The sequence below is a fragment of the Quercus suber genome, unplaced genomic scaffold (genome assembly GCF_002906115.3).
Source record: "Quercus suber isolate HL8 unplaced genomic scaffold, Cork oak 2.0 scaffold_33, whole genome shotgun sequence".
Taxonomy (NCBI): domain Eukaryota; kingdom Viridiplantae; phylum Streptophyta; class Magnoliopsida; order Fagales; family Fagaceae; genus Quercus; species Quercus suber.
This window is the reverse complement of record NW_027069498.1, coordinates 993,186-1,020,178: the sequence shown is the minus strand read 5'-3', so window position 1 is coordinate 1,020,178 and position 26,993 is coordinate 993,186. Positions and strand designations below refer to the sequence as shown.

General features: G+C 32.6%; 3 protein-coding genes and 1 non-coding gene across 8 annotated transcripts; 2 read left to right on the top strand and 2 right to left on the bottom strand.

Annotated features, from left to right (window-relative positions):
- Nucleotides 1-1,206: 1,206 nt before the first annotated feature.
- LOC112017176 (uncharacterized) lies at nt 1,207-3,956 on the bottom strand. Of its 4 annotated transcripts, XR_010627835.1 has the most exons (6): nt 3,864-3,956; nt 3,642-3,713; nt 2,419-2,518; nt 1,961-2,159; nt 1,469-1,570; nt 1,207-1,373 (listed from the first exon to the last, which is right to left on the bottom strand). It is a non-coding gene; the product is annotated as an uncharacterized LOC112017176 (transcript). The 4 variants fall into 4 exon arrangements; XR_010627834.1 differs by having other exon boundaries at nt 1,207-1,580; nt 3,864-3,950; XR_010627833.1 differs by having other exon boundaries at nt 1,207-1,570; nt 3,864-3,950.
- Nucleotides 3,957-4,097: 141 nt separating this feature from the next.
- On the top strand, nt 4,098-7,543 carry LOC136061008 (uncharacterized). The gene is given in 3 exon segments (XM_065770619.1): nt 4,098-6,348; nt 6,351-6,788; nt 6,791-7,543. Coding segments are annotated over 3 exon segments (2,937 nt in total). The 5' UTR covers nt 4,098-4,286; the 3' UTR covers nt 7,228-7,543.
- Nucleotides 7,544-7,547: 4 nt separating this feature from the next.
- LOC136066386 (uncharacterized) lies at nt 7,548-9,771 on the bottom strand. Its single transcript, XM_065770634.1, has one exon. The coding sequence runs from the start codon at nt 9,396-9,398 to the stop codon at nt 7,548-7,550; it is 1,851 nt and encodes a 616-aa protein (XP_065626706.1). The 5' UTR covers nt 9,399-9,771.
- Nucleotides 9,772-19,333: 9,562 nt separating this feature from the next.
- LOC112017213 (probable choline kinase 2) lies at nt 19,334-25,829 on the top strand. Of its 2 annotated transcripts, XM_065770618.1 has the most exons (9): nt 19,334-19,586; nt 20,405-20,485; nt 20,589-21,019; nt 21,845-21,966; nt 22,109-22,304; nt 23,977-24,094; nt 24,202-24,249; nt 24,714-24,814; nt 25,514-25,829. In XM_065770618.1, exons 3-9 carry the CDS (start codon nt 20,672-20,674, stop codon nt 25,652-25,654), a joined length of 1,074 nt encoding a protein of 357 aa, XP_065626690.1. In that variant the 5' UTR covers nt 19,334-19,586; nt 20,405-20,485; nt 20,589-20,671; the 3' UTR covers nt 25,655-25,829. The 2 variants fall into 2 exon arrangements, with proteins under 2 accessions (XP_065626690.1, XP_023905458.1); XM_024049690.2 differs by lacking the exon at nt 20,405-20,485.
- The last annotated feature ends 1,164 nt before the right edge of the window (nt 25,830-26,993 follow it).

Genomic DNA, 26,993 nt, shown 5'->3' with positions numbered 1-26,993 from the left:
ATGATAAATGAAAAAGATGTAAAGATTTTATTAGACACCATTTTTTGCTTGTCTTGCATCCCCTTCAAAATAGCTTAAATCTCACAAAATTGTCTGACTCAACCAAAGACATCACATACGTGAAGATCAAATAATATCCACCCAAAAACATCAATATATTTGAAGCCTAAACCATCCTCTAGAAATGACAGGTAATAAATATCTTCCAGAATAGGTTTATAATATCTTAGCCTTTCCTCCTTGCCCTTGAAACCCTCTACGTCTGAGAATACGCTATGTTCTTGGCTTCTCCTTGAGAGGCTTTACGTCCATTGCAACTGCTTCTTTCTCAGCAATGCACGGTTCTCTGAGAGCTTGTTGAAGTAATAAGGGGCCTGAGTCTCGTTCGAGGCCTCTATAACTTGAAGTTGTAAGAGGAGTCACTTTTGTTGACTAAAAGTTGCAACATGTGATGCAAAATCGTGAAAACTATGTACTTCTCCAAATACTACAGAAAATTTCAAATTACACCTTGCGTAATTCTTTGTCAATGTTACCCAACTCAATTTGATTTTTGATTGATATTTTAAAAATTCCACCATGTTCTTGTCTTCTTAACGAGCACACTAAATTTTGTATTAGCCGAATGTTGTTTATTATTAAAATACAAAAATTTTCAATTTAAACATCTTATGGATAAAATAGTTATTGATTATTTATAATCTTGAAATTCGCAGGTACATGGAGAAAATGAGAAAATGTAATCAAAATTGATTTGCATTTAAAATTTTAAACCATATGTTACTTAAACCCAACCCATATATATAATTAATTAATTTGGGAGACGTAATTATTTGATACAGGGTAACAAAATTCAACTATAGACACTCATACCCTAAACTTCAAAGCCTTCTAACACCTTCGAGGAAATAATAATAGTAGAACATAACTAAGAAATAAAAAAACAACAATTACAAAACCACAGTTCTAAAAAGAACTAAGATAAATGAAAAGCCTCCATTATCAAGATGGACATTGTCTTGTCCTATTAGTCTGTAAAGTTGAGTAAAATTCTTGTTTTCTAAAATTCACTAAATGATGAAGTAAAACCCCTAATCTTTTGAGAACTTTCTTTAAGTTATCACTGAGTAGCCAAGCTTGTACATGGAACACGTTGAAGTTGTTAGGAGAAAAATTGCTTTAATAGAAAGTCTAAGGGTCATCAAGTCGATAAACAGTACATATCATTTTCTTTCCCACCAAGTCATTACATAATTTAGTTGAACCAGTACAGTATCTTATAAAAAGGAACCGTCCTAAAAAATAACTCATGCATGGTTGCTGATGGCCTTCTAGCCTGTTGGCTTGGCTCGCTGCCCTTCATTGGCTAATATCTTTTTTTTTTTATATAAGAAAGATGTATAAAAGATTAGAATTTAGACAACAACCTTCATTGGTTAATATCTGGAATGTGATCCCTCCTATTTACCTTTTAACAAAAAACTCATCTGGTGGACAGCAGCCACTGCAACACGATCACACCTTCCCTCAATGAACTGTCTGTGACCCTTGAAATAGAAATTTCGACGGCCTACATAACACTTGAAACAAATGTTTTATATTTAAGGAGGATTGGCGACCCCCGAAAAATTTAAAAATAAACAAAAGTACAATAACCTTTTTTTTTTTAGGGTCTCCCAACCCTCAAAATAAGGTTTATTTTTTATTTTTTATTTTTAAATAATAAAAAACCCCCCACAACCATTCATAGACTTTAAAGAACCACATATTACAAGATCTATATTATACCAAAACACAAATATCAAACAAAATTCAATTAGCTTTCCAAATCACTTAGTCCTTCATTCTTGAAGTTATGGAAGTTTATGGAGATATTTTCACATTAACCTAAAGGAACTTGGTATTTTAACTAGAGAATTTTGAAACTATTATACCCACCATCTTAAACTATTATACCCACCATCTTAAATAGCATGCTGAGAGTGTTGGGTAAAGATATGATTTCTCAAGGTCATTCCAAGCGATTAGAAGATGCTTCAATCACAAGTTCCCATTCGTCTGATGAGTCCCACGGTCCAGTATTCCGTCATTGTTGCCAATTACTTATAAGGATGCTCGTGCTTTCATCTTGTCAGTTATCTGCAGCCAAAGATATACCCCTGCAACATGGAGAGTAATCATCAACTTGACACTATGTATAACACATAAAACATATAGTTGGTTCCACCTATGTAAAGCCACTTAAAGGTCTTACATCCATGAAGGGGGCATCAGAAAAATAGAAGTGGTGGTTTGTGAATAATGAATAAGCTAAAAATACTAGTGAACATACAACATTTGGGCTTCAAATAACTGATGCAAACTAAAATTAAATCAAGTGCAACTAATTGTCACATTGAAAGGGTTTAAGAATTATACTTCTAAGAAGATGGGGGGCCAACATTTTATGCAACTTTGAAATCTGCTCCTCTTGATTGATATCCTTAAACTCTTCCTGGAACTCCTCTAAACTTCCAAACTGCAATATATTAGAAATCATACATTCAGAAAATGGTCATAACGTTCATAATCAATTACTGTAACATGCTCTTAAGGAATCAAATGACTAAGAAGCATGCAACAAGCTATTGAAGTGAAAAATAAGCATATGAATGCAAACATAAAAGCTACAAATCAAAAACCAACTCATAATTATATTAAATGCCCAATAAATGATACCACACAATTCTTTTATGTTCAAGCATTCAAGCTAAGTTAAAACACATACAACGTTGACATAAAACCTATTTATATGTTCCAAAGTCCTTGACACTAAAGACATTCTAGGGACTTGTCACTTGTGTATATCAGCAATAGCATCTGTATATGATTTCACCTATATATGTAATGAAGGTGAGTCTGACTTGTTTCTGTAGCAATGAGCTTTGGGAGATTGAAAATAAGAGAGCATGAGAGAAGCAAGAGTTTTATGCATAAATATTAAACAGGGAATGAATCCAGTTGACAAGATTCAAATTAATTTAGCAGAAAGTTTTGTGTTGGGCAGATCCCGAATTAGGACCAAGAATTCTTATCATGCACATAACAGATGATAGCCTAACTTTCCTGTTCATTGAAAGCACACCAATCATCCAAGGGGACAAACAACCATGCCTTAAGTCCATCAACCCAAGCATGAAAGCTATTTCCTTCCAATTAATTAAGGTTCAAATCTGGAATAACTTCAAACGAAAAAAAAAAAAAAACTCAAGATCTAAAACATAGAGCATCTTAAAGTATGGACAAACTTGTTTGATATTAGTATGGACAAAGTCTTCCTTACTAATACCAATTCCTATCTGATAAGCAATATGTGGCATTCCTATCTAAAAAAAATAAAAGTGGAATGAAAGATTAAGATCTCTAGCAAACAATATATTCACAATCAGCTATTTTTAGAATATGAAAATTAAGGTGTTTCTTTATCCTTCTCCTCTTTTATCACCAATCCCTGCCTCCCACCTTAAAACTACATGTGATGTGACATGGAAGGCAGGAAATGCTTGTAAAGGGAGAAAAAAATTTAATGGCAACAGTTAGCAATGAGACTGCATAGCTAATAAGAAGTTACTTCATGTTTGACAAATATGTATAAAACTTACAGCTTTTGTAAGGAGGTCAACATTCCAAGCTGCGTGGGTAATGTTCCATTGAAATTGTTTGAGCTGAAACTTCTGTAACATGATAGAGACTTTTACAATTAATATAAGTTCCAATAAATGGATCCAGGAAAGGGTTAACAAAAATAAATCATAAATAAAGGGAAAAAAGAAAAACTAAAAAGAGCATCTGAAAACTGCATATATACACAAAGGGAAACCAACTTGTTTAATTGAGACACATGGCCATTGTACCCATTCTCATCCAAATGCCCAAAATTGATCTGAACAGACGCGTGATCCTTTGTGGTAAAAAGTTTACATGAGACACATGACACAAAATTAAATTTCAATTGAAATTCAATTTTCTTTTTCTTTCTTATTTAAAAAAAAAAAAAAAAAAAAAAAAAAAAAAAAAAAAAAAAAAAAAAAAAAAAAAAAAAAAAAAAAAANGCCGCCGTCGCGCTCTCTCTCCTCGCCACCGATCGTGAATCTCAACGCCAGCCACCACAAATTCAAGCTCCGTTTCACAATCTCAATCTCCAAACCCGCCCCCCCTCTATTCCTTTTCCACCAGGTAAATTAAAAAAACCACAGAACTCTTTTTGCTCTCTTTCGTAATTGCTACTACTTGATGACCCTGTTTTCATGGCCTCAAAACTCATCCAAGTTGCTTCCTTTGAAGCCGAGAACCAAACCGAACTATCTATGAGGCAAGCCTTTGAGCTTTTGGAACCAAAACTTAGACCCCCATTTGACTTAACAATCCCAGACCAACACCAATATGCTCAGCTCAACAGGGCCATTCTTTATGGTGTTTTATGCGAACCCCATTTCGCAAAAACTCATATTAAGCACTTACATGCTATTGTCACTGATGGGTATGGCTTGTTTGTCCATTTGCTTGTCAAGGTTGCTCATGAATTGTATCCAAAACTCGTCGCCTCGGCGAGGCAACAGTTGGTTTGGGTTACTAAGGAGATGGTTGATGTTTTGGCAGTCGGGTTTGATGGTTTGTTGGTGTGTCTATTGAGGCAAATTGTTGGTGGGGATTTTAGTGAGGGGAATTTGTGGTTGTGTTTTGAGTTGTTGAGTGTTTTTATGGACAAATGGGATTGCTTGTTAGAAGAGGAACCATTGGTTTTGTCGAGTGCTTTGTACACGTACCTTCGGCTATTGGCTGATCATTGTAGGTTATCGAATAATGCGAGTTTAGAGGTATTGAAGAGGTTGGAGATTGAGTTTTGTGTTAAACTAGTGAGGGAGCAGTTTCATTTGTGTTTGAGAATTGGGAGGGATTTTGTTAGACTTTTGCAAGATTTGGTTCATGTTCCCAAGTTTAGAGCTATATGGAAAGATTTAGTATTGAACCCAAGTTTGTTTAACACTCCGGGATTTTCTGATATTTCGAAGTTCTATTGTACGAGGACTTCGAGCCGGTATGCTTTACTTAGGATTACTCCGGAAATGGAGACCCAATTGCGGTTTTTACTCACATATGTGAAGTTTGGGAGTCAGAGGCGCCACCAAGAATGGTTTGCTAAGAAGTTTCTTTGTGGGATGGAGAGAGAGTCCCTCATTAGTGACATTGTTCGGTTTATATGTTGTGCACACCACCCAACTAATGAAATTATTCAGTCAGATGTTATTCCAAGATGGGCTGTTATAGGTTGGCTTTTGACACTTTGTCAGAAGAACTATGTTGGAGCCAATGTGAAGTTGGCTCTATTTTATGATTGGCTATTCTTTGATGAAAGAGTGGATAATATTATGAACATTGAGCCTGCAATGCTATTGATGGTATACTCCATTCCCAAATACATAGATATGATTCACACCCTTCTCGAGTTTTTGTTCCTTCTTGTGGACAACTATGATGTACAACATATTGATATCATAGTTAAGGGTGTCTCATCAGCTTTCAATGTACTTCTCAGGAAAGGAGTGATTCAATCAATGGATGTTTTGATTTCTTGTGATGCACTTTCTCCTGCCCTAAGGGAGAGACTTGGAAGGTTTTTGTCAGGTATGAAAATGGCAATTTCTAAAGAACTGCAGCCAGCCAATGTTTTTGGTCACCTTTTGACACCTTTGAGCTTGTCAAATTCATCTGGTATGGAAACTCGAACACCATCATTGAAAGGGCAACTCACATGCACCCAAGAAGATGGATCTGCCACGGAACCTTTTGATTCTTCTGTTCCATCAGTTGTGACTAGTGAATGTCAAGTTGTTGTTGTGGAGAATTTACTTAGAAAATGTGGAGAGACGATTAAGAAATCATATGCAATGGGCCTTCAGACTTTGGAGGAATTATTATTTTCATTTGTGAATCTCAATAATCACAAAACAGTGGGTGGCACAATATGTCCTGAAGTTTTATCTTCTAGAATAGCCAAAGAATTTGAGTTGAATGGACATAAACTGTTTAGTTCTCTTCAATTTCTTTCCGATAAGCCTGACGGTGATGATGAAATCGGGTCTGCCACATCCTTAATTATTCGTACATTTATCTTTTCTCAGCCTAAGATGCAGGACATGCTTCTATCCTGGTCAAGGATGGGGTTTTCTGTGGGATCATGGTTACTATCTTATGCATCAAGACTTGCTTATGAGGCATACATGGTGGATTGTATGAGAGATACATTGCTTGATGAAGATTCTGCCAAGAAAATTGATCAGCCTTTGCTGATGTTTCATTTTAATGGGTATCATTCTTTTTAAATGGAAAAAAAGAGAATTGCCTTGCTTCTACTCCTAAGATAGACGATAAGTTAGTCTCAGAGTTGGTAGATAGTGCCTTTTCTGCTTACAGATGTTTCCTTATGTATTCACAAAGTATCTTACATAAAGATAAAGATATGTCTTTGACGAAGCTCCTCGTTTCTGACTTAACATCTTGTACTTTAAGGGGGACAAAAATATTGAAATTTTTATTCTGCAGTGTCTTTTGTCATTTTCCTGATTTATCCATAGGCGAGGAAGACATCATCAGGTTACTTGTCGGTCAGTTGGATCACACTGATCTAGTTGATATACAGTTTGAAATTGGCTTGAAGAAATACTCTATATTTGGTGAGAACACTGAAAACATTTTCCACTTAATTGAAAGCTCACTGAGTTGGGGCTGTCTGGAACAGTATAAGTTCTGGGCTTGATTAGATCAGAGCTTGCAGTTTCCACAGTTCAACTGGAGAAAGTGATTTTGGGATTTTTCTGCTCTGGTGAACTACATGAAAAACAAAATTCCATTGCAGTTGAAGGTCTTCTGACACTCTGTAGTTGTCGTGCACCCACACCTGAGCTTGTTGGGGCAATCATGTTATTACCTAATAATGTGTTCCCTGACTTCGCTGCTGCTGCTCTGGCGACATGGGTTGTGTCTAATGCTTCAACTTTATTTGATAGCTTAGCTGAGTTTTCTGGGAAACTTGATAAGAAGACTGTGGATTCTGACTTTCCTAATTCGGCTGAGATTATGATAAACCATTCTGCAATTTTGTGGTTATTCAATTACTATAATGCTCAGGGGATGAATGGCTCAGATATTTTGAGAAACTTATCCCAAGATATTTGCGTTAAAAAGTAATGCAGTGTTTCTGATAAATATTGGAGAATGAATTTTATATTGAAAGGTAACCTATGGGGCATACAGTTTATCTTTTTTTCCCAATCTTAACAAGATCAAATCATGTCTTAATTTTTGTTGAGTAACTGTGGATCACTTTTATGTGTAGTAAAATAGCTGCGTATCTTATTACTGTTTGGTTGCCTCTCATTAAATTAAACCACAGTCTTCACGTAGTCAATTTTCTCATTTTCAATTAAGTTAACCAACTCAATTGAAAATGAGAAAGATCTTTCTGTACTGTTCTTTATAGCCGAATTCTTCAGGTTAGATTGATGCTATTAAAAGGATGTGGCAGACCCGATTTCATCATCACCGTCAGGCTTATCGGAAAGAAATTGAAGAGAACTAAACAGTTTATGTCCATTCAACTCAAATTCTTTGGCTATTCTAGAAGATAAAACTTCAGGACATATTGTGCCACCCACTGTTTTGTGATTATTGAGATTCACAAATGAAAATAATAATTCCTCCAAAGTCTGAAGGCCCATTGCATATGATTTCTTAATCGTCTCTCCACATTTTCTAAGTAAATTCTCCACAACAACAACTTGACATTCACTAGTCACAACTGATGGAACAGAAGAATCAAAAGGTTCCGTGGCAGATCCATCTTCTTGGGTGCATGTGAGTTGCCCTTTCAATGATGGTGTTCGAGTTTCCATACCAGATGAATTTGACAAGCTCAAAGGTGTCAAAAGGTGACCAAAAACATTGGCTGGCTGCAGTTCTTTAGAAATTGCCATTTTCATACCTGACAAAAACCTTCCAAGTCTCTCCCTTAGGGCAGGAGAAAGTGCATCACAAGAAATCAAAACATCCATTGATTGAATCACTCCTTTCCTGAGAAGTACATTGAAAGCTGATGAGACACCCTTAACTATGATATCAATATGTTGTACATCATAGTTGTCCACAAGAAGGAACAAAAACTCGAGAAGGGTGTGAATCATATCTATGTATTTGGGAATGGAGTATACCATCAATAGCATTGCAGGCTCAATGTTCATAATATTATCCACTCTTTCATCAAAGAATAGCCAATCATAAAATAGAGCCAACTTCACATTGGCTCCAACATAGTTCTTCTGACAAAGTGTCAAAAGCCAACCTATAACAGCCCATCTTGGAATAACATCTGACTGAATAATTTCATTAGTTGGGTGGTGTGCACAACATATAAACCGAACAATGTCACTAATGAGGGACTCTCTCTCCATCCCACAAAGAAACTTCTTAGCAAACCATTCTTGGTGGCGCCTCTGACTCCCAAACTTCACATATGTGAGTAAAAACCGCAATTGGGTCTCCATTTCCGGAGTAATCCTAAGTAAAGCATACCGGCTCGAAGTCCTCGTACAATAGAACTTCGAAATATCAGAAAATCCCGGAGTGTTAAACAAACTTGGGTTCAATACTAAATCTTTCCATATAGCTCTAAACTTGGGAACATGAACCAAATCTTGCAAAAGTCTAACAAAATCCCTCCCAATTCTCAAACACAAATGAAACTGCTCCCTCACTAGTTTAACACAAAACTCAATCTCCAACCTCTTCAATACCTCTAAACTCGCATTATTCGATAACCTACAATGATCAGCCAATAGCCGAAGGTACGTGTACAAAGCACTCGACAAAACCAATGGTTCCTCTTCTAACAAGCAATCCCATTTGTCCATAAAAACACTCAACAACTCAAAACACAACCACAAATTCCCCTCACTAAAATCCCCACCAACAATTTGCCTCAATAGACACACCAACAAACCATCAAACCCGACTGCCAAAACATCAACCATCTCCTTAGTAACCCAAACCAACTGTTGCCTCGCCGAGGCGACGAGTTTTGGATACAATTCATGAGCAACCTTGACAAGCAAATGGACAAACAAGCCATACCCATCAGTGACAATAGCATGTAAGTGCTTAATATGAGTTTTTGCGAAATGGGGTTCGCATAAAACACCATAAAGAATGGCCCTGTTGAGCTGAGCATATTGGTGTTGGTCTGGGATTGTTAAGTCAAATGGGGGTCTAAGTTTTGGTTCCAAAAGCTCAAAGGCTTGCCTCATAGATAGTTCGGTTTGGTTCTCGGCTTCAAAGGAAGCAACTTGGATGAGTTTTGAGGCCATGAAAACAGGGTCATCAAGTAGTAGCAATTACGAAAGAGAGCAAAAAGAGTTCTGTGGTTTTTTTAATTTACCTGGTGGAAAAGGAATAGAGGGGGGGCGGGTTTGGAGATTGAGATTGTGAAACGGAGCTTGAATTTGTGGTGGCTGGCGTTGAGATTCACGATCGGTGGCGAGGAGAGAGAGCGCGACGGCGGCGACGACGGTGGAGCGTTCTCCCTCAGTCGGTCCCTCAGCCCCTTCAAAAAAAAAATTTTCTCAGAAATCGTGGTTTGCGTGTGCGCGTGTGAGACGTAAAATTTATTTTACTGCCAAATACCCCAAATATTACTGTTTTCAACAAATATTTTCGGATGAAACAAACACAACCTCAAGTGTTTTTTCTTGTGAAATCGACAACCCAAATAATAATAATAACAATAACAACAACAATTAATCAATTAGTTAAATACAAGAGAAGAATGCAAAAAGACCCTTCGGGATTGGGGAAATCACAAAATTTATTGTAGTTTAAGAGTACAATTTTCTTTTATAAAAATTAATATATATTTTGAAAATATAACTGATGGATTGTATGTTTTTTATACTCTTAACATACATATCAAATTTTTTACCAATTGGATGTTATTTATTGTATAATCTATAAGCTTATTTTATTCATAATTTATACTACAAAAACTTGTAATTTAAACAATTAATTGATGATATATATATTAATCTTTGATTTTTAGAAAATTTTGCATACATTAAAGATATAAGAAGAAAATATAATACAATAATGGATTTGTCAAAATTCACATCCAGTAAAAATATATAGAGTGAAGTTGTAACCTTAGGTTACACTCAATTTTGTAGTCAAACTTGGTTCTTTAAGAATGGTTCAAATTGACATATCCATCTCAATTTCCTCAATTATAATTGATTGAACATGGTCATGTTATGTGTACATATTATCATCAAAAAAAAATTATTTCAAAGATGATATGTGCATACCACTTAACAATCTTCTATCCGTTAGAGTTCACGAAATTAGTTTTGATTAATCCTTAAACTTCAGTGGTCAATTAGACAAAATTGATAACATTGTGGTTCATTTGCAACTCACCCCAATCCGACGTGTGCATTTAGTCCTCTCGAGCATACGTGCCATTGGTGGTACACATGCTAGAATTTCATATTTGATGAGTTTGTGGGCATTTTCTTCAATTGATTGACCAGGACAATTAAGTGTCCATTTAGAACAATTTATCTACCTTTTTCTTTTTAAGTGTACTAAAATATACTTGTACTTCGAAAAGTATGGTTTTAAAAAACTGTATATAAAAACTAAAAGCTAAGCAAGTAAGCTCAAGCCAAACAAACTATAAATTGTAATTGTATGGAATTTGCCTTTGATAATCTCGAGTTTCGAATTCAACTAGAAGTATAGACATTTAAGTTTAACTCTTAGCTTCTTCTATTGATGCATGCATTATATTATAATATATATAGTCCAACTTCAATCATAGTACACACATTTTTTTTATTCTTTAGCTTTTTTTTTTTTTTTTTTTTTATCCGTTAGAGTTCACGAAATTAGTTTTGATTAATCCTTAAACTTCAGTGGTCAATTAGACAAAATTGATAACATTGTGGTTCATTTGCAACTCACCCCAATCCGACGTGTGCATTTAGTCCTCTCGAGCATACGTGCCATTGGTGGTACACATGCTAGAATTTCATATTTGATGAGTTTGTGGGCATTTTCTTCAATTGATTGACCAGGACAATTAAGTGTCCATTTAGAACAATTTATCTACCTTTTTCTTTTTAAGTGTACTAAAATATACTTGTACTTCGAAAAGTATGGTTTTAAAAAACTGTATATAAAAACTAAAAGCTAAGCAAGTAAGCTCAAGCCAAACAAACTATAAATTGTAATTGTATGGAATTTGCCTTTGATAATCTCGAGTTTCGAATTCAACTAGAAGTATAGACATTTAAGTTTAACTCTTAGCTTCTTCTATTGATGCATGCATTATATTATAATATATATAGTCCAACTTCAATCATAGTACACACATTTTTTTTATTCTTTAGCTTTTTTTTTTTTTTTTATCATTTCTCTTTTAGAAAGAAAATATCATTTTAGTTCTTACATTTTGGGGGTCACTATTAATTTAATCCCTACATTATGGTAATAATCAATTTGATCTATATTATTCTTAACTTTTAGTCAATTTTCGTTGGTAAGTTGACAATATGGACCAAATTAACTATTACCAAAATATAGGGATCAAATTAACAATAACCTTAATGTATGGACTAAAATGGTATTTTTGCCTCCTTTATGATATGTTTGGATTGAGGGGGAGGGAGGTGAAGTAGAGTAAAGTAGAATAGATTTGGCTCAAAATTAGTTTATTTTCATCCAACTCTACTCTACTCTCCTCTACTCTTCCTCCTATCTACCTTTATCCAAACAGACCATTAGAGTTGTTATCAACTTTGGTTTGTTGTAGCCAGAATGATTTATGTTCTAATGGTTAACCGTTTGCATCACTCCCTATATTTTGCCTAAAGTCTCACTCATTTTGGTCCATTACGCTAAATTGTGTCTGGTACTATGATTTTGGCCACAATGTGAACATAGTTTTTTTTATATTTTATTATTTTTCCCTAAACTCTTATTGTTCTTTTTCCAATCCTTAACTCACCAATGATATGTTTCTTTTTTTATTTTATTAAGAACGTGTTTTTTTTTTTCATTTAGTTTATCCTATTTAATATGTTACATAATGATGATATTTAAGAATATGTATGCATTTTTTGCCCAAAATTAGTTTATTTTCATCTAACTTTACTCTACTCCCCTTCATTCTCCCTCATTTCTACCTCTATCCAAACAGACCATTAGAGTTGTTATCAACTCTAGTTTGTTGTAGCCAGAATGATTTATGTTCTAATAGTTAACCGTTTGCATCACTCCCTATATTTAGCCTAAAATTTCACTCATTTTGGTCCATTATGCTAAATTGCGGCTGGTACTATAATTTTGGCCACAATGTGAACAGAGTTTTTTTTTTTTTTTTTATCTTTTATTATTTTTCCCTAAACTCTTATTGTTCTTTTTTCAATTCTTAACTCGCCAATGATATGTTTCTTTTTATTTTATTTTATTAAGAACGTGTTTTTTTTTTTTTTCATTTAGTTTATTCTATTTAATATGTTACATAATGATGATATTTAAGAATATGTATGCATCATTTGATTTTTTTTTTATTTAGAAAAATGCATTATCTGAATTGATAAATGATATGGTAAAACACTATATGACATAATTAAGTCATATATTTTGTGTTTATATATATATACACACACACACACACACACATGTATGTATGTATGTATGTATCAACAACCTCAAATGTTTCGTTGAAAGAGATTGGTACCAAAATATTATGTATCAATGGACAAATAAGAATGGTCATTATAATGGAAGTGACAACACTTTAGACATTTTTTGATTGTGTGCTTATAAACTGTCGTGGCTAAATCACAAATTGCACCCTCTAACTTCACCTAAAATCATGGTTTTAAAAACCGGACCAGGGGCAAAACTGATTTTGCGTTTGGTTCCTAGTTTTTACCAAACCGGATTGGTACCCAATTCTTGGTTGGACTGGTTGGATCAGCCAGTCCGATCCAGACTTTAAAATAATGCCTAAAATTCAATTTCATTCAATTAAATTCTCAAACTTTGAACTTTGTTTAGTTTAATTCTCTGTCCGTTAGAATTGCATCATGTCCCAAACAAGTTCTAATTTGAATTTTTTATAATTTTATAAATTAAAAAAATACTTTCTTCGGGGAAAAAAAAAATCTTTAGGACGGAGAGATTTCGCTACGATCAAATCTTGATCTCCATGAATATTTTTTTTAATATGAGATTAAAAACATTTAAGAAGATTAGAAATTAGTATAAATTTATGAGAATGATATATTTCACATGGTATATTGTTATCTATACTATTATTTAAAAGACTTTTCTTATTTGGACTAGACATTTTTTTTTTTGTTCTAAAATACCCATACACCTCTAAGTTTAAGTAGAGACAAAATTAAAAGATAATTTGGTAAAAATACATGTCTAACTTGTACTAAAACATTGTCTACAAAATAGGAATAATCTCCCTTTAATCCACTTCTTCAAAGCAACTATACATTTATTGTTGTTTTTTTTCTTAAATAGAAAAATAAGTTAAACAACCCACGTTGCTTTTTTTTTTTTTTTCCGATTAAAAAAAACTTACGTTTCTAATACTTCATTATTATTTAAAAAGTAGCCCTAGGTTTTTTTTTATGATTAAAAAATGTAATAATTTCAAATTATAATAGATGCAAATTATTAACTTTTTTTCAAAAAAATTAGAATAGCCACACGTTCACACTAGTAAAATTTTAGCTGAAAATCTCACGCGCGTGCTCCATGGCCAATAGAATTTAAGCTAAAGATCTTTCACACACGTCGTACCATTCAATAGTGGCACAAGGGCATGCAATGACCGACCATGCCATAATGGATGACAGATATCAAGTAGCTTTTTGTTGCTTCTAGAATCCAAAGACTTCTATCTCCAATAGTTTTTTTTTTTTTTTTTTTCATTTGCTTTTGCATTTTTGGGTAAATTATTTGATAGGCCCTTGTATTGGGTTTTGTGTGAAGAATTATTTGAATTAGGATATTGAGGAAGAATAGTTTGTTGTTGAAGATTCAGGAGATTCGATCATAGTGAGATAGAATTTATTTTTAATTTTTCCTAGTAGGAAATAATTTTTATTTTGCCAAAATTTTTTTTGAAAATTTAATTTATAAAATATAAATAATTTATTAAAAAAACTAGCAAAATTACATTTTTTTTTTGGGAACACTAATAGTGCGATTTTGACCAATGTTAACATGGGCCTAAATTGAATAAAGATCAAAGAGGATTGAATTAAACAAAATTTTATTCCCATAACTAAATTGATACGGCACTGAAAATGTTAGGAATCAAATTGACACAATTAAAAGATTAGGGACAAAATTGAAATATAATATAAAGAACAGAGACTATGTAATTTACCCTTAATTAATTAATTAATCAATTAATCAATCAAATACAAGATAAAGTTGCAAAAAAACATTCGGGATTGGGGCAATCACAAACTCACCGTTGTGTTATCAAATTTATATTATTGACTTTATGATTTAAGAATTATCCAAGTGGCATTGTCAAATATGTCATCTTTCCACAACTCAATTTGAAGTTTTCAATTAAAGAAGGGCCCAAGTGCACATTATTGTGTTTGCCCACTCCAACCTTTTTCCTCTTACAGACCAGACTATGGGAGAAGCACAAGCAACATTCCAAGCCATAAAGCTTGCTGTATTTCACAAGTTTCAATATGTAATTTTTTAAGGATATCCAAAGGGGTTAGTGAAGCTCTGCATAACCCACATTGCACTCCCCTTGCTTTCTTGCCCTGCTTTCTTCTGATTTGAGTAGAGCCTTAAATTCCCTCTCTGGATGGGATTTAGTTTTTGTTTCTAGGAATGTTAATTTTTTGTCTTACAATTTGGCCCTTTAGACAACCTTTTGTAATAGGGATGAGCTCATCTTCATCTCTTTTCTTCCTTCTTGGGTTCTTGTTTTAAAAGTTGGAGATAAGCTGTGGGTCTGCGACTCTCTCTTGTTCCTTCTTAATATATTCTTGTTCTTAAAAAAACATAGTCGTGTTACGTACACATCTTATCATTAAAAAAATTATTTTAAAGATAGTATGTGCACACCACGTGACCATTTTTTGTTAGTTATAGTTCACAAAATTAAGTTTGATTAATTCTTAAACTTTAGTGGTCAATTAGACAACATTGATAACATAGGGGTTTGTTTGCAACTCACCCAAAGTCTTTTTTGTATTTTTTTTTTCCCTCAAATTACAAATTACAAATTACATCCTTTAGGCCTGGTGGATTGTCATTATGATTCCTTAAGTTTAATTTTTATAACTTCAATTCCTAATGTTTATGTTTATTGTCAAAATTTTTTTTTGAGAGAGATTCAACTTATGGCATCCGCTTCTGATGATAACTCTTTATTTATTATCAGACCAAGACACTAATTGGTTTTTGGTGTAAACTGAGATTGAACCTCAAATTTCTTATTCAACCATCAAAGACTTTACTAATTATGCTAGACGGAAATATGTTCCAAATGCAATTGGTATGTTGAGATTGAATATTAAAAAGTTAACTTTTTTTTCCCCAGTCTTTGAATCTTTTTTTTTTTTTTTTTTTAACTTGTTAACTTTTCTCATCAGTGTTGAGAAAAAAAAGTTAACTATTTAGCTTTCAATCTTAGTCTTTAATAACAATTACACCCAATGCATCTCAATTCCGTATTCCCCTTGGATCCAATTACTCCTTTACCTATTAACAAAATTGGTATAATTTTATTTATATAAAAATAATACTAATTTTTATTTAAATGAAATGTTAAAGGGTGTGTTTGGATTGAACTTATTGTTACTGAAACTGAAAACTGAAAACTGAAAACTGAAAATACTGTAGCAAAATAATTTTTAAATGTGTAAATAGTACCGTGGGACCTATTTTTAATATTTTTTTAGTGCGTGAACAGTGTAAAAAAAAAAAAAAAAAAAAAAAAAAAAAAAAAGGGCAAAACGTGAAACGTGGACTCAGCAAAACGCTGAGTCCAAACGGCCTCATAATATGTTTTTTTGTATTTAATTTTTTTTAATTCATTTGAGGTGGCAGAACTACTTGAATTTGAATAGAAATGTGTCCTACTTCCCATGTGCTTTTAGTAGTTAAAATCTGCCGGCACTTTGCTTGAAGACCTGTCAAAACCAACAGATAGAGGTGCATAGGGAATACAATTTATCCAAAAGTTTCTTCTTATCCAAATATGCTAGCTTTTAGTGTTATATCTCACGTGACACTTTCATAAATTGGTGAACTAATTATAAATTGACACTTTATAAAAATTGTGAAATTAATTGTAGAATTTGACAATCTCTAGAGTTTTACTTTAAGAAAGAGTTCTTCTAATACCTCAAATAACTTCATCATTTTTGTGATAACACTTTTACGTGATATATTATAATTAGTTGTTTATAACTTTTGCATGAAATAACAACATTTTTTTCATTACTTAAAATTGTGCATTTGTTTGTAGTACTAGATTTACAATTTTTTTTTTCAATAGAAAACTTGCAAGATTGTGTTACATACTTAAAAAGAAAAAAGAAAAGTACTTCATTCACGGGAAATCTGTGTGTTTTTCCTGAAAAAACAAAAGTACTTCATTAATTCACAGAGAGAATCTATCCAAAAACAAATGCACAATTACTTAAAATTGTGCATTTGTTTGTGGTACTAGATTTACAATTTTTTTTTCAATAGAAAACTTGCAAAGTTTGTGTTACATACTTAAAAAGAAAAAAGAAAAAAAGAAAAGTACTTCATTCACGGGGAAATCTGTGTGTTTTTCCTGAAAAAACAAAAGTACTCCATTGATTCACAGGGGGAATCTATCCAAAAATAATACTAATTTTTATTTAAATGAAATGTTATAAATTTTTTAGTATAATTTTTTTAAAATTTTTTTTTTGATGCATTTTTTTTTTTTAATTTCATTTGAGGTGGCAGAACTAGTTGAATTTGAACGGGAATGTGTCCCATCTCCATGTGCTTTTAGAATTAGAACTTAGAAGTGTCAAAATTTGCTCGGCACTTTGCTTGAGGACAGGTTCAAAACCAACAGATGGAGGTGCATTAGGAATACAACTTATCCAAAAGCTTTTTTTTTTGGTACTTGATGAAAAGTGGTGCCCTAATCACTGACACTTTAAAAGTGGTGAAATTCACCATAGAATTCGACCGTATTCAGCGTTTGGGAGAAGAAAAATTAATGGAGTGAAAATAAAATGAAAAATTTTATATTATAGTTTTTTTTTTTTGAAGGGAGGGAATAGAAAGTTCATTTTATTTATTTATTTATTTAAGAGTTTAACTAAGAAGGAAAATAATAGGTAGGAGGAAACGCTTATTTTTTTTTTCTATTTCCTCAAAATCTTAAATTTTTCATTCCTCCAAAATTAGAAAGAATTATAGAAAACTAAATGAAATTTAATAATTTTTTTATTAAAGCTCTCAAAGTACCGTTATATATTTAGTCATTTATTTTAAAATATAGGTTTAATAGTAATATTATTATAAAATAATTCCATTTTTTTCCTCTGTGTTACTCTAAACAAAATTATTTACATTACATTCCATTCTTTTATTTTAAAACATCTAACTCAAATATATTTGTGGGTTCTAATTAACTCAATTGGCAAAGTCTTTGATTATTGAATAAGAGATTTGGGTTCAATTCTCACTACACCAAAAACTAATTGGTGTCTTGGTCTGATGATAAAAAACTATTATCAGGAGCGGACGCTATAAGTTGAAACTCTCTCTAAAAAAAAAAAAAAAAAAAAACTTAAATACATTTAATTTCATTCTTTTTTATTTCTTTATGGACATTCCAATCGTTCCCTTATGAACTCTCAAATGAAACTTTAAGGTCGTATTACACTTTGTTGACTTGTGATTTGCCCGAAAAACACTTTACTTACCTCAGGTTTAAAAACTGGCACTTTACCTACATGAGGTAAGTTTTGTTTGTCTCTAATTATCCACCTCTATTAAAAACAGAGATAAATTTGTATTTTTGTTATCCTTCTATGTCTCTCTCCTCTTAAAACATAAAAAACTAAAAAATCAAGAGAAAATAAAATTTAAAAGCTAGGTTTTGTAAAAATTAAAAGTTTATGATTGGAGATTGCTTGTATTGTAGCACAATGAGATTTAATCAGTCCTATGAAAGTCTCCATGTGTTGATCTGGTTTTTGGAGTGGATCTTCTCTTTCAATCCCAATTGGGATTTCATTTCAACCATTTTATCAAACCTAACTTTTAAAATTTTTTTTCCTTAATTTTTTTATGTTCTAGGAGGAGAGAGATATAAAAGAGTAGCAAAAATACAAATTTACCTATATTTTTAACATAAATAGGTAACGGGAGACAAATGAAACTTACCTTAGGTGCATAAAGTGACAATTTAAACTGTAGGTGGGCAAAGTGTTTTTCAGGCAAATCACAGATGGGAAAAAAATGATTTTTTTAATTTTCACAAATAACTTGTGATAGATTATGACTAAGGGTTAGTTATTTTCCTATAAATTTACTACTTTTTCTTCAAAACTAAAAATTATGTATTTATTTGTAGTACCTATATATATATATTTATAAATATTAAGAAGTTTCAAAAAGAGTCAGTTATGACTTCAAAAAATGTCAAAAATACCCTTAATCTAATTAGATAATCCTTAAAATTATAATTCAACAAAATTCAAAAAAAAAAAAAAAAAACTAACCACTTATAATTTATTGTGAAAATGTTGTGAGCATAGCCGTTCTCTTATTTAAATATATCTCATGCACGTTTGATATATTTTTTCTTAAAAGCTATCACACACTAAACTCAACAATTTACTTATTTTCACTAACAATGAATAAATTCAAATTAAAAATTTACATTAAACTTAGAAAAAAAAAAAAAATCTCATTACAAGTGCAAATCGTGGTAATAAGACTCATATTTTTGTAGAGAAAAAATGTATTAATTCATGGGAAAATCTCTGTGCTTTTACTTTTTAACTCAAAACAAACCTAACTACTTTTCATTTGAGATTCACAGAGAATCTAGATGGGGGTGTTTGATATCGTTCAAACAACAATTTTTATCATTTAAATAATATTATATATATTTTTAAATATTTTTTTATTCACGTATATTTTTCACAAACAACGTGAACGTTATTAAAAGTCTGTTAGCAGTAAAAAAAAAAAAATTGAATCGATCGAAGAATCGTAAAAACACCGAGAAAAATTCTGGTGACACAACATTGGCACAACTCGCCAAGTGGATCCCTCAAAAACCGCACATTCCCATTCATTCTTAAACCGAGCCTCCCGCTTTCGCTATTCACACACACACACACACACACACACTCTCTCTCTCTCTCTCAAAAACTCTGTAATTTTTCAATTCAATATCATCGCCCACCTCCTTCTTCTTCTCTCCAGTTCCCTCTCAGGTTCGTTCCCCGATCACACGACGCCGTTTCATTGTCTCTCCAATTCTTTCATTACTAATTTTAATAATATGTGGTTGATTGATTGAAGATCGAATCTTTTTGTTTTTGTTTATTTATTTATGTAGTGGTGGGTTAGTTGGTTTGGTAGTTATGCAATTTACATATTCTTTTATATTGTTAAAAAGTAACCAAAAAGAAAGGGATGGAATTAATTAATATATGGTGGATTTGTATTGGTATTGCTTTTGTTTGTGTTTGTGTTAATAATGTTAATGTTAAAATGCACTGTTGAGAGAGATCTTCGAAATCGACACGCGGGTTTTAGGATTAGGATCTGGGGCTGTTAGGAAAAACCTTTCAAAATAGATGGATAGGATTTTTGGAACTCGGTTTATGAAAAAAGATTTGAACTTTATTTGATTAGGTGTTAGATCAGATCATTATGTGCTATTAAATTTATGTTATGCAATTTATACTTTGGCAACTGTTTTTCAAATCCTGAAGTATATCTTACTTTTGGGTTTTTTATTTTTTTTATGATTTTAATTTTAGGCTAGAGCTCAAGTTTGTTGATTTAGATTGGTTTAGTGGGGTTTTTATAGACTTGGGCATCCTTCAGATGGTTTTCGCCCTGTGGATTTTTCAACTTTCTGTACGCTGATTTTGTTTTGATTTCTTGTTTTTCAACGATATGCAGAGAAAAAACTACATATGATCATAGAGCTGTAGAAGTTGTTGGCTTTAGTTGTAAATTATGTCTTTACACTGTGTGGGGATTTTTCCGGTCTTAAGGAAGTTGGATGGTTGTATGCTAGTAGGTTCTGGCTCAAATGGCACCTCCACCGATTATAAAAGTAGTCAGAGGGTGAGGTCATGGATTCAAAAAACATTGGGTGCAGGTGTAACTAACATTTAAATGAAAAAGCACTTTAGATGGTTGTATACATTTTTTTATTTATTTTTTGGTTTGGCATTTGAATTTAATATTCTCATTGTTTGCAGATCGGGTTGTGTTCACGTTTAGAAGTCTGATTTACTCAAATTACCTTGAGCGATATCGTGTGGCAAATTGGTGGTCATTTGTAATGGGGGCTGGACAGAATACTGTGGACATCAAAGTGGATCGTCTACCAGTAGAAGCAAAGGAGATTCTAAAATCATTGGCCGCCAAATGGGAGGATGTGCTTGATGTGAATGAATTGCAAGTTATCCAACTTAAGGGTGCAATGACCAATCAGGTTTACCAAATAAAGTGGCCAACAAAGACGGTCTCTAGAAAAGTTCTAGCTAGGATATATGGTGAGGGCGTGGAAGTGTTCTTTGACCGGGAAGATGAGATTCGTACATTTGAGTTTATGTCAAAGCATGGGCAAGGACCTCGTCTTCTAGGCCGGTTCCCCAATGGGCGAATTGAAGAGTTCATCCATGCACGGGTATTTTGATGTTTTCTTTTCTTTTCTTTCTTTCTTTCTTGTAGTCCATCTTGTTTTAGTTTGAAGTAAGAAGCATGGACACAAAACATGAATACACACAGGACATGGAGATAGGACAATTTTTGAAAGATTAGGATACCACATGGAGGGGATATGACAATCATTTAATATGTGTATATACATATGTATGTATGTAGTTTTACTTATTTTTAGGCATATTTTGTGTTTATTTTAATTTTAGAAAATAAATAACAACTATCAAAATGGTAAAAAAACATATCTAAATTGAAGGAATTCTTAAAATAAAAATACTATATTTTGTCCTCCTAACACATTGAGGACATGCATGCAGGACACCGGGGATTTTAGTGTGTATGTGCTTCAAATGCATTGGGATATGCAGTGGTCTTTTTTATTCTTAACTAAATGGTGTTGCACATATGGTCTCTTTTTTCATCAAATGGGTAGTATAAGTTAGCGTTATTGTGGATTTATTTTAGATTGTGCATTTTTCCCTCATACATACAACTTAAAAGCATGTGCCCGTATTGTTCTGACCATCTAGTGGTGTAATATTTTTAGTACATGACATTTAGTTGGTAAGGTGGATCATTATGCGGTTTTTTTAGAGAATCTGCTATAGCCCTAGTGCAATTTCTTTACCTAAAAAAAACATATATATATATATATATTCGTCTTTTTAATTGAAATTTCTGAGTTTCTGGTCAATAAGAAATGGGTCGCTTTGTTCTCTCTACAAATTGAAGTGTTCTTATTCCTTTCCTGAAATAAATATAATATGCCTGCTTTATTTGTGATTTTCAGACACTCTCAGCATCTGATCTGCATGATCCAGAAATATCTGCTCTTATAGCATCTAAAATGAAGGAGTTTAATGATCTTGATATGCCTGGCCCAAAGAATGTTCGCCTGTGGGATAGATTGCGGTATGTTTGCCCCCAATACAGAATTTTCTTTTCTCCAATCAGTTTCAGTTGCATGCATCTCAACCAAAGCAAGGTTATTTTTGCACCCACATTGTTTGTTCTACAATTTAGATGCAATAATTTTTTTTTTTCAATGCTTCAGAAACTGGCTAGGTGCAGCCAAGAGTTTGGCTCTCCCTGAAGAAGCTAAAGCCTTTTGCTTAGATACCATTGAAGAGGATATCTCGATATTGGAAAAGGAGCTTCCAGGGGCACATCAACGTATAGGTTTTTGCCACAATGATTTGCAATATGGTAACATAATGATTGATGAAGTGACAAATTCAATAACCATAATTGTAAGTTCCTCTTTGCTGGTTTTCAAAATTTATGGTTCTTTGGCAAAATCAGATTTTCTGGGTGACGAAACCATGTTTTGAATTTTTCATAAAAACTCTACTGTCAAGATTAAAATTTACAATTGTTTGGTCTACTCAGTGGAATGCAGCGCATAGGAGATTTGATATACCTTAAGTGTCGATCTCTTCATACCCTAACTTTTGTTCCCTAAATTTGTTAGTTCATGGTAGAAAGAACGAGAGATTTCATTTACCTTGTAATTTTGAATTCTGCATTTCTTTTCCAACTTTACTTTGAGATACCTCATAAACTTTTATAGGTTTCGAGGTTAGTACATATAACTGGAAGTGAATTTAAGAATAACTGTTAATGGGGGATAATCAGTTTAGGGAAAATGGTCAGGTTAGTATTAGTTGCTGCTTGGAAAGATCATTTTCAGTTGTTAAAATTTTATGGTTATTGTTAATATTTTCTTATATGCATTATATGCAATTTTTGAACCAACCCTGCTGATGAAAAGAGAGCAATTATGTCTGTAAATTATTGTAGCAATTGTCCTTATGAACCTCGTATTCATAGGTCTAGCTATTTGTTACCTGCATGATGTATGAGTTTGGAGTGGTTCTGTTTTCCTATGGTGTGTATATTCAACTAAGTTTGCATGGCATCCAAGTGGAGTTGTGACTCTGCCTGGTTGAATGACTTATAGGTCAATGATGGGGTTACTAGTGGTGTCATGGATTTTCCGTAGTCTCAGGTCAGACGAAGATGCATGTATCAGGTAAAATTGATATTGGACAGAAACTTCTGCTGCATCACCGGATCTTTTTTTCTTTAATTGAGAATTAAGCATTTTAGTAATTTCCTTTTTTATTATACTGCACAGAAACTTGACTCAATTGGAAAGTTCATTAGTTCAGCTGTCATGGAAGATTTATCCTCGGACTGAAATCCTATACAATAAATATTGCTAGACTAAATCATTTTGAACTTTTTTTTTTTTTTTTTTTTTGGATAAGTCTAAATCATATTGAAATTTGACACAAAAATTCGGAAATGTATGGATTCCAGTGAGAAAGTTTTGCCACTTGTTTTGTTCAGTTTGAAAATCTTGAGTCTTATTGCATCCTTTGTCCTCTTTTTCCTTTCTTTTACTTCCTTTTATCCCCTCTCCCCTTTTTGTCCTTAATTGCAATTCTATGATACCCCCAAACTAAAAGATCAAAAACCAACAATTGTGAAAGTTATGGGATCTGAAGAGGATACTTTGATATTCTTAACTAAATATATGATCATGAATAATAAAACCTTGTCATGCCTGGTAGTGGGTTTTTCTGGATGGAATCCACTAACTTTCATGGTTTTTATGGATGGAATCCACAAATTTGTATGCAGCTGCTAGTCCTGCACGTATACACTTGGGTTATTTTCTCAGTAATTTGTTTATATACCAAAATAAAAAATAAAAAAACAGATTTTTTTTTTTTTTTGAGAATCAAAATAAAAAACAGATTGTCATCTTTATATGTGAATGTATGAGAACATCTTGTTTGATATGAATTGAAATATCTGATTTTACCCTTCACACATAATTACTTCCCCCACGAACGCGCAAAGATATTATATGATATAATCAGCTATCATTAATTGTAATTCCACCATCATTACCAGGATTATGAGTATGCAAGTTACAATGCTGTTGCATTTGACATAGCAAATCATTTTTGTGAGATGGCTGCTGACTATCACACGGAAACTCCCCATATTCTGGACTTCAGTAAATATCCTGGTGCGTGGCTTGCTGAGGGTTTTTGTTTTTGTTTTTTTTTTGTTTTTAACATCTTTCTTTGCTTTTATTTCCTCTGATCGAAAAGGAATTCTTTTTGCCTTGACCAGGTTTAGAGGATCGTCAAAGATTTGTTCGTACATATTTGAGCTCTTCTGGTAATAAAACTTTTATCCTTCATTTTATTTGTACAAGTAATTTTTGCTGTGTTTCTCTTTTTCTTTTTTTTCTTTTTCTTTTTTTACTATGAATTTCACATGAATGATCACTATTATAACATTTAAAAACTGCAATTAGTGTTCATTTCCGTTGATAGGAAAACCCAATATTGTCGCTGTATATTTTCCTTTGAATTCTCATATTTCATTGGCTTAAATATGTCAAGAGCCTTGTAGTAGCTTAATTGACACCTCTTTGCATTTCCAATAGAGACATCAAGGATTCAAATCCCTCCTTCCCCAACTATCTAATCATCCAAAAAAATAAAGCAAAGCTTAAATATAATGTAATTTTTGAAGAATCTAAATCATGTAATCAAGTTGTGTTAGTGGCTAGAATTATACTTCACCTGAGAATTTTCAGTTTGCTTTCATCATCCTCTGATCTGAATCTCTAAATGCAGGTGATGAACCTAGTGATATTGAAGTCGAGCAGTTACTTCAAGATGTTGAGAAGTATACTCTTGCAAGCCATCTGGTTTGGGGCTTATGGGGAATAATATCGGTACTTCTAACCTTCTCATCTTAGCTTTCATGATTAGAACTAGAACACTAAATTCCTACTAGAATGTCTCAGGATGACCGAGCCAATATTTTTACCAGGAAGTTTCCTATGGTTGCTGAATATAGATTTTGACTTACCTCTTGGATATCTGTACAGATTATTATTTAATTTAACTTTTTTTTTTCCTTCTTCTATAAACATCCTTTAAACGCTTCGTCAAACATTTCTATTCTTCTATTTCATTCAAACACAGCGCCCCCAACCCCCCCCCAAAAAAAAATCCCCAGTTTTTCAAAACATTAATGGCATTTCTAGCCTCATACATATAACTTGCTGGGCGCCTCATCAGGGACATGCCATTAAATGGCTTAAATAGAAGGCTATTCTGTGTCTAGTTTTAGCTTTTATGCCTGGTTTTAGTTTCAACCAAGTTGATCTCCTACCACAGTAACTTTTTCTAGTTTTCAAAACGTTATTTTATTGGCAGTCTAGCCTCATATACCTGATAGGGACCTCACCATTAAAAGGTTTACAATATAAGCTATTTTTTTATATTATATGCTTGGTTTTAATTTCTACCTAGCTGATTTCCTACCTTGTACCTAGTAGGTATGTTATGGGAAATTGCTAGGAAATAAATTTTTTTATGCATTCATTTTCTGCAAGCTCATTAGTTTTATCTTCTGATATCTTGTTCAGGAACATGTGAATGAAATCGACTTCGACTACATGGAATATGCAAGGCAAAGGTTTCAACAATACTGGTTAAGGAAGCCTGAACTATTAGGCTCTGTTAGAGGGTCCTCTGATAGTGTGGCTGATGGTAACGGTGCCATCTAGTGTGCCATCTAGTCCTTGATATGCTTCCTCTTTATTAGTGTATTGTGTATATACAGATGCAATATTTTGTTAGATTTCATCATGTCCCAAGGATCAAAATGTAAGATGTTAATTAATGGTTGATAAGGGGCTTTGCTTATTGCGCTTTTTAATGAAATTTGTTACTTATAAAGAATATGGTTGATAAGGATTTTGTTTTTGTTACTAAATTAATAACTTTATAATATTTGATTTAGAAGAGTTGTTTTTTTGTCGTGTGAAAACATGTCGGTCTTATGAAGGACGAAAACGAGGATGGAGCAATGCTTTTGTGCAAATACCTATGTATGACAACAAAGCACTAATCCCAGTTCGAACTAGGGACATCACAATTGAATACAATCAAAGAATTAGTAGGTTAGTTACTTGCAAATATTTACATACAAAAAAAAAAAAAAAAAAAATTACTTGCAATTATTGAAAATTATAAATCAAAGTGTCAAATCCTGGACTACACATCAATCTGTACTCATGGTTGGTTGGTTCATAGGCCACAACTGGTTGAATTGTTGCCGTTTCAAGGACACTTGAGTGGTAGGCTCAATGGACTTGAAGATGTTCGTAATTTTTGACATCTCAAGTTTCATCCATTACATTATCGGTTCATGAAGTTTCTAGGGTGTTTTGTAGAATAATAGGCCAAATTGGAGACATTATATATATATATATATATAGATATTAGATTGATGTGTTAACCACAATTAAGGTCCTACTCCTATTAACGGATCTCCTTAATGAGAAATAAAAAACTGTCAAAATATTATTTTTTTTTTCTTTTTTCCCAGAAGAATTTTTCTAAAATGGTTCACTAACAAATGCCCTTAGAACATCCATTAACATTTCTCGTATTTTATTATTATTTTTATAAAATCCAAGTTGTAATCTTGGTTCATGTAATGTAACGTAGAATTGTCATGGTTTTGAATTTTGTTTGAATTATGTTAATTATAACTAATTGAAGGTGTGAATTGAAATGAATTAAAAAAAAATTTATGGTTTAAACATTTTTTTTTATTTGTGATTTAATTAAATATTTTTTGGAATAGTTCCTTAAACTTAGTTACAAACTTACAATACCTTTGATACTTAACTATGTAATCATATTGACCAATGCAACACACACAATATAATTTTTTCCTTATTCAATCATATGCATTGGCTAATAGAATCATGTCATTGAATTTAATAAAATTTGTACATAATTTTTTCTATATGTATTTAATATTTAGTAATTTCTTCTATAAAGGTGATTACTAGGCGCTAAAAAAAAATAAAAATGTAGCCACATTGTGCAAATAGA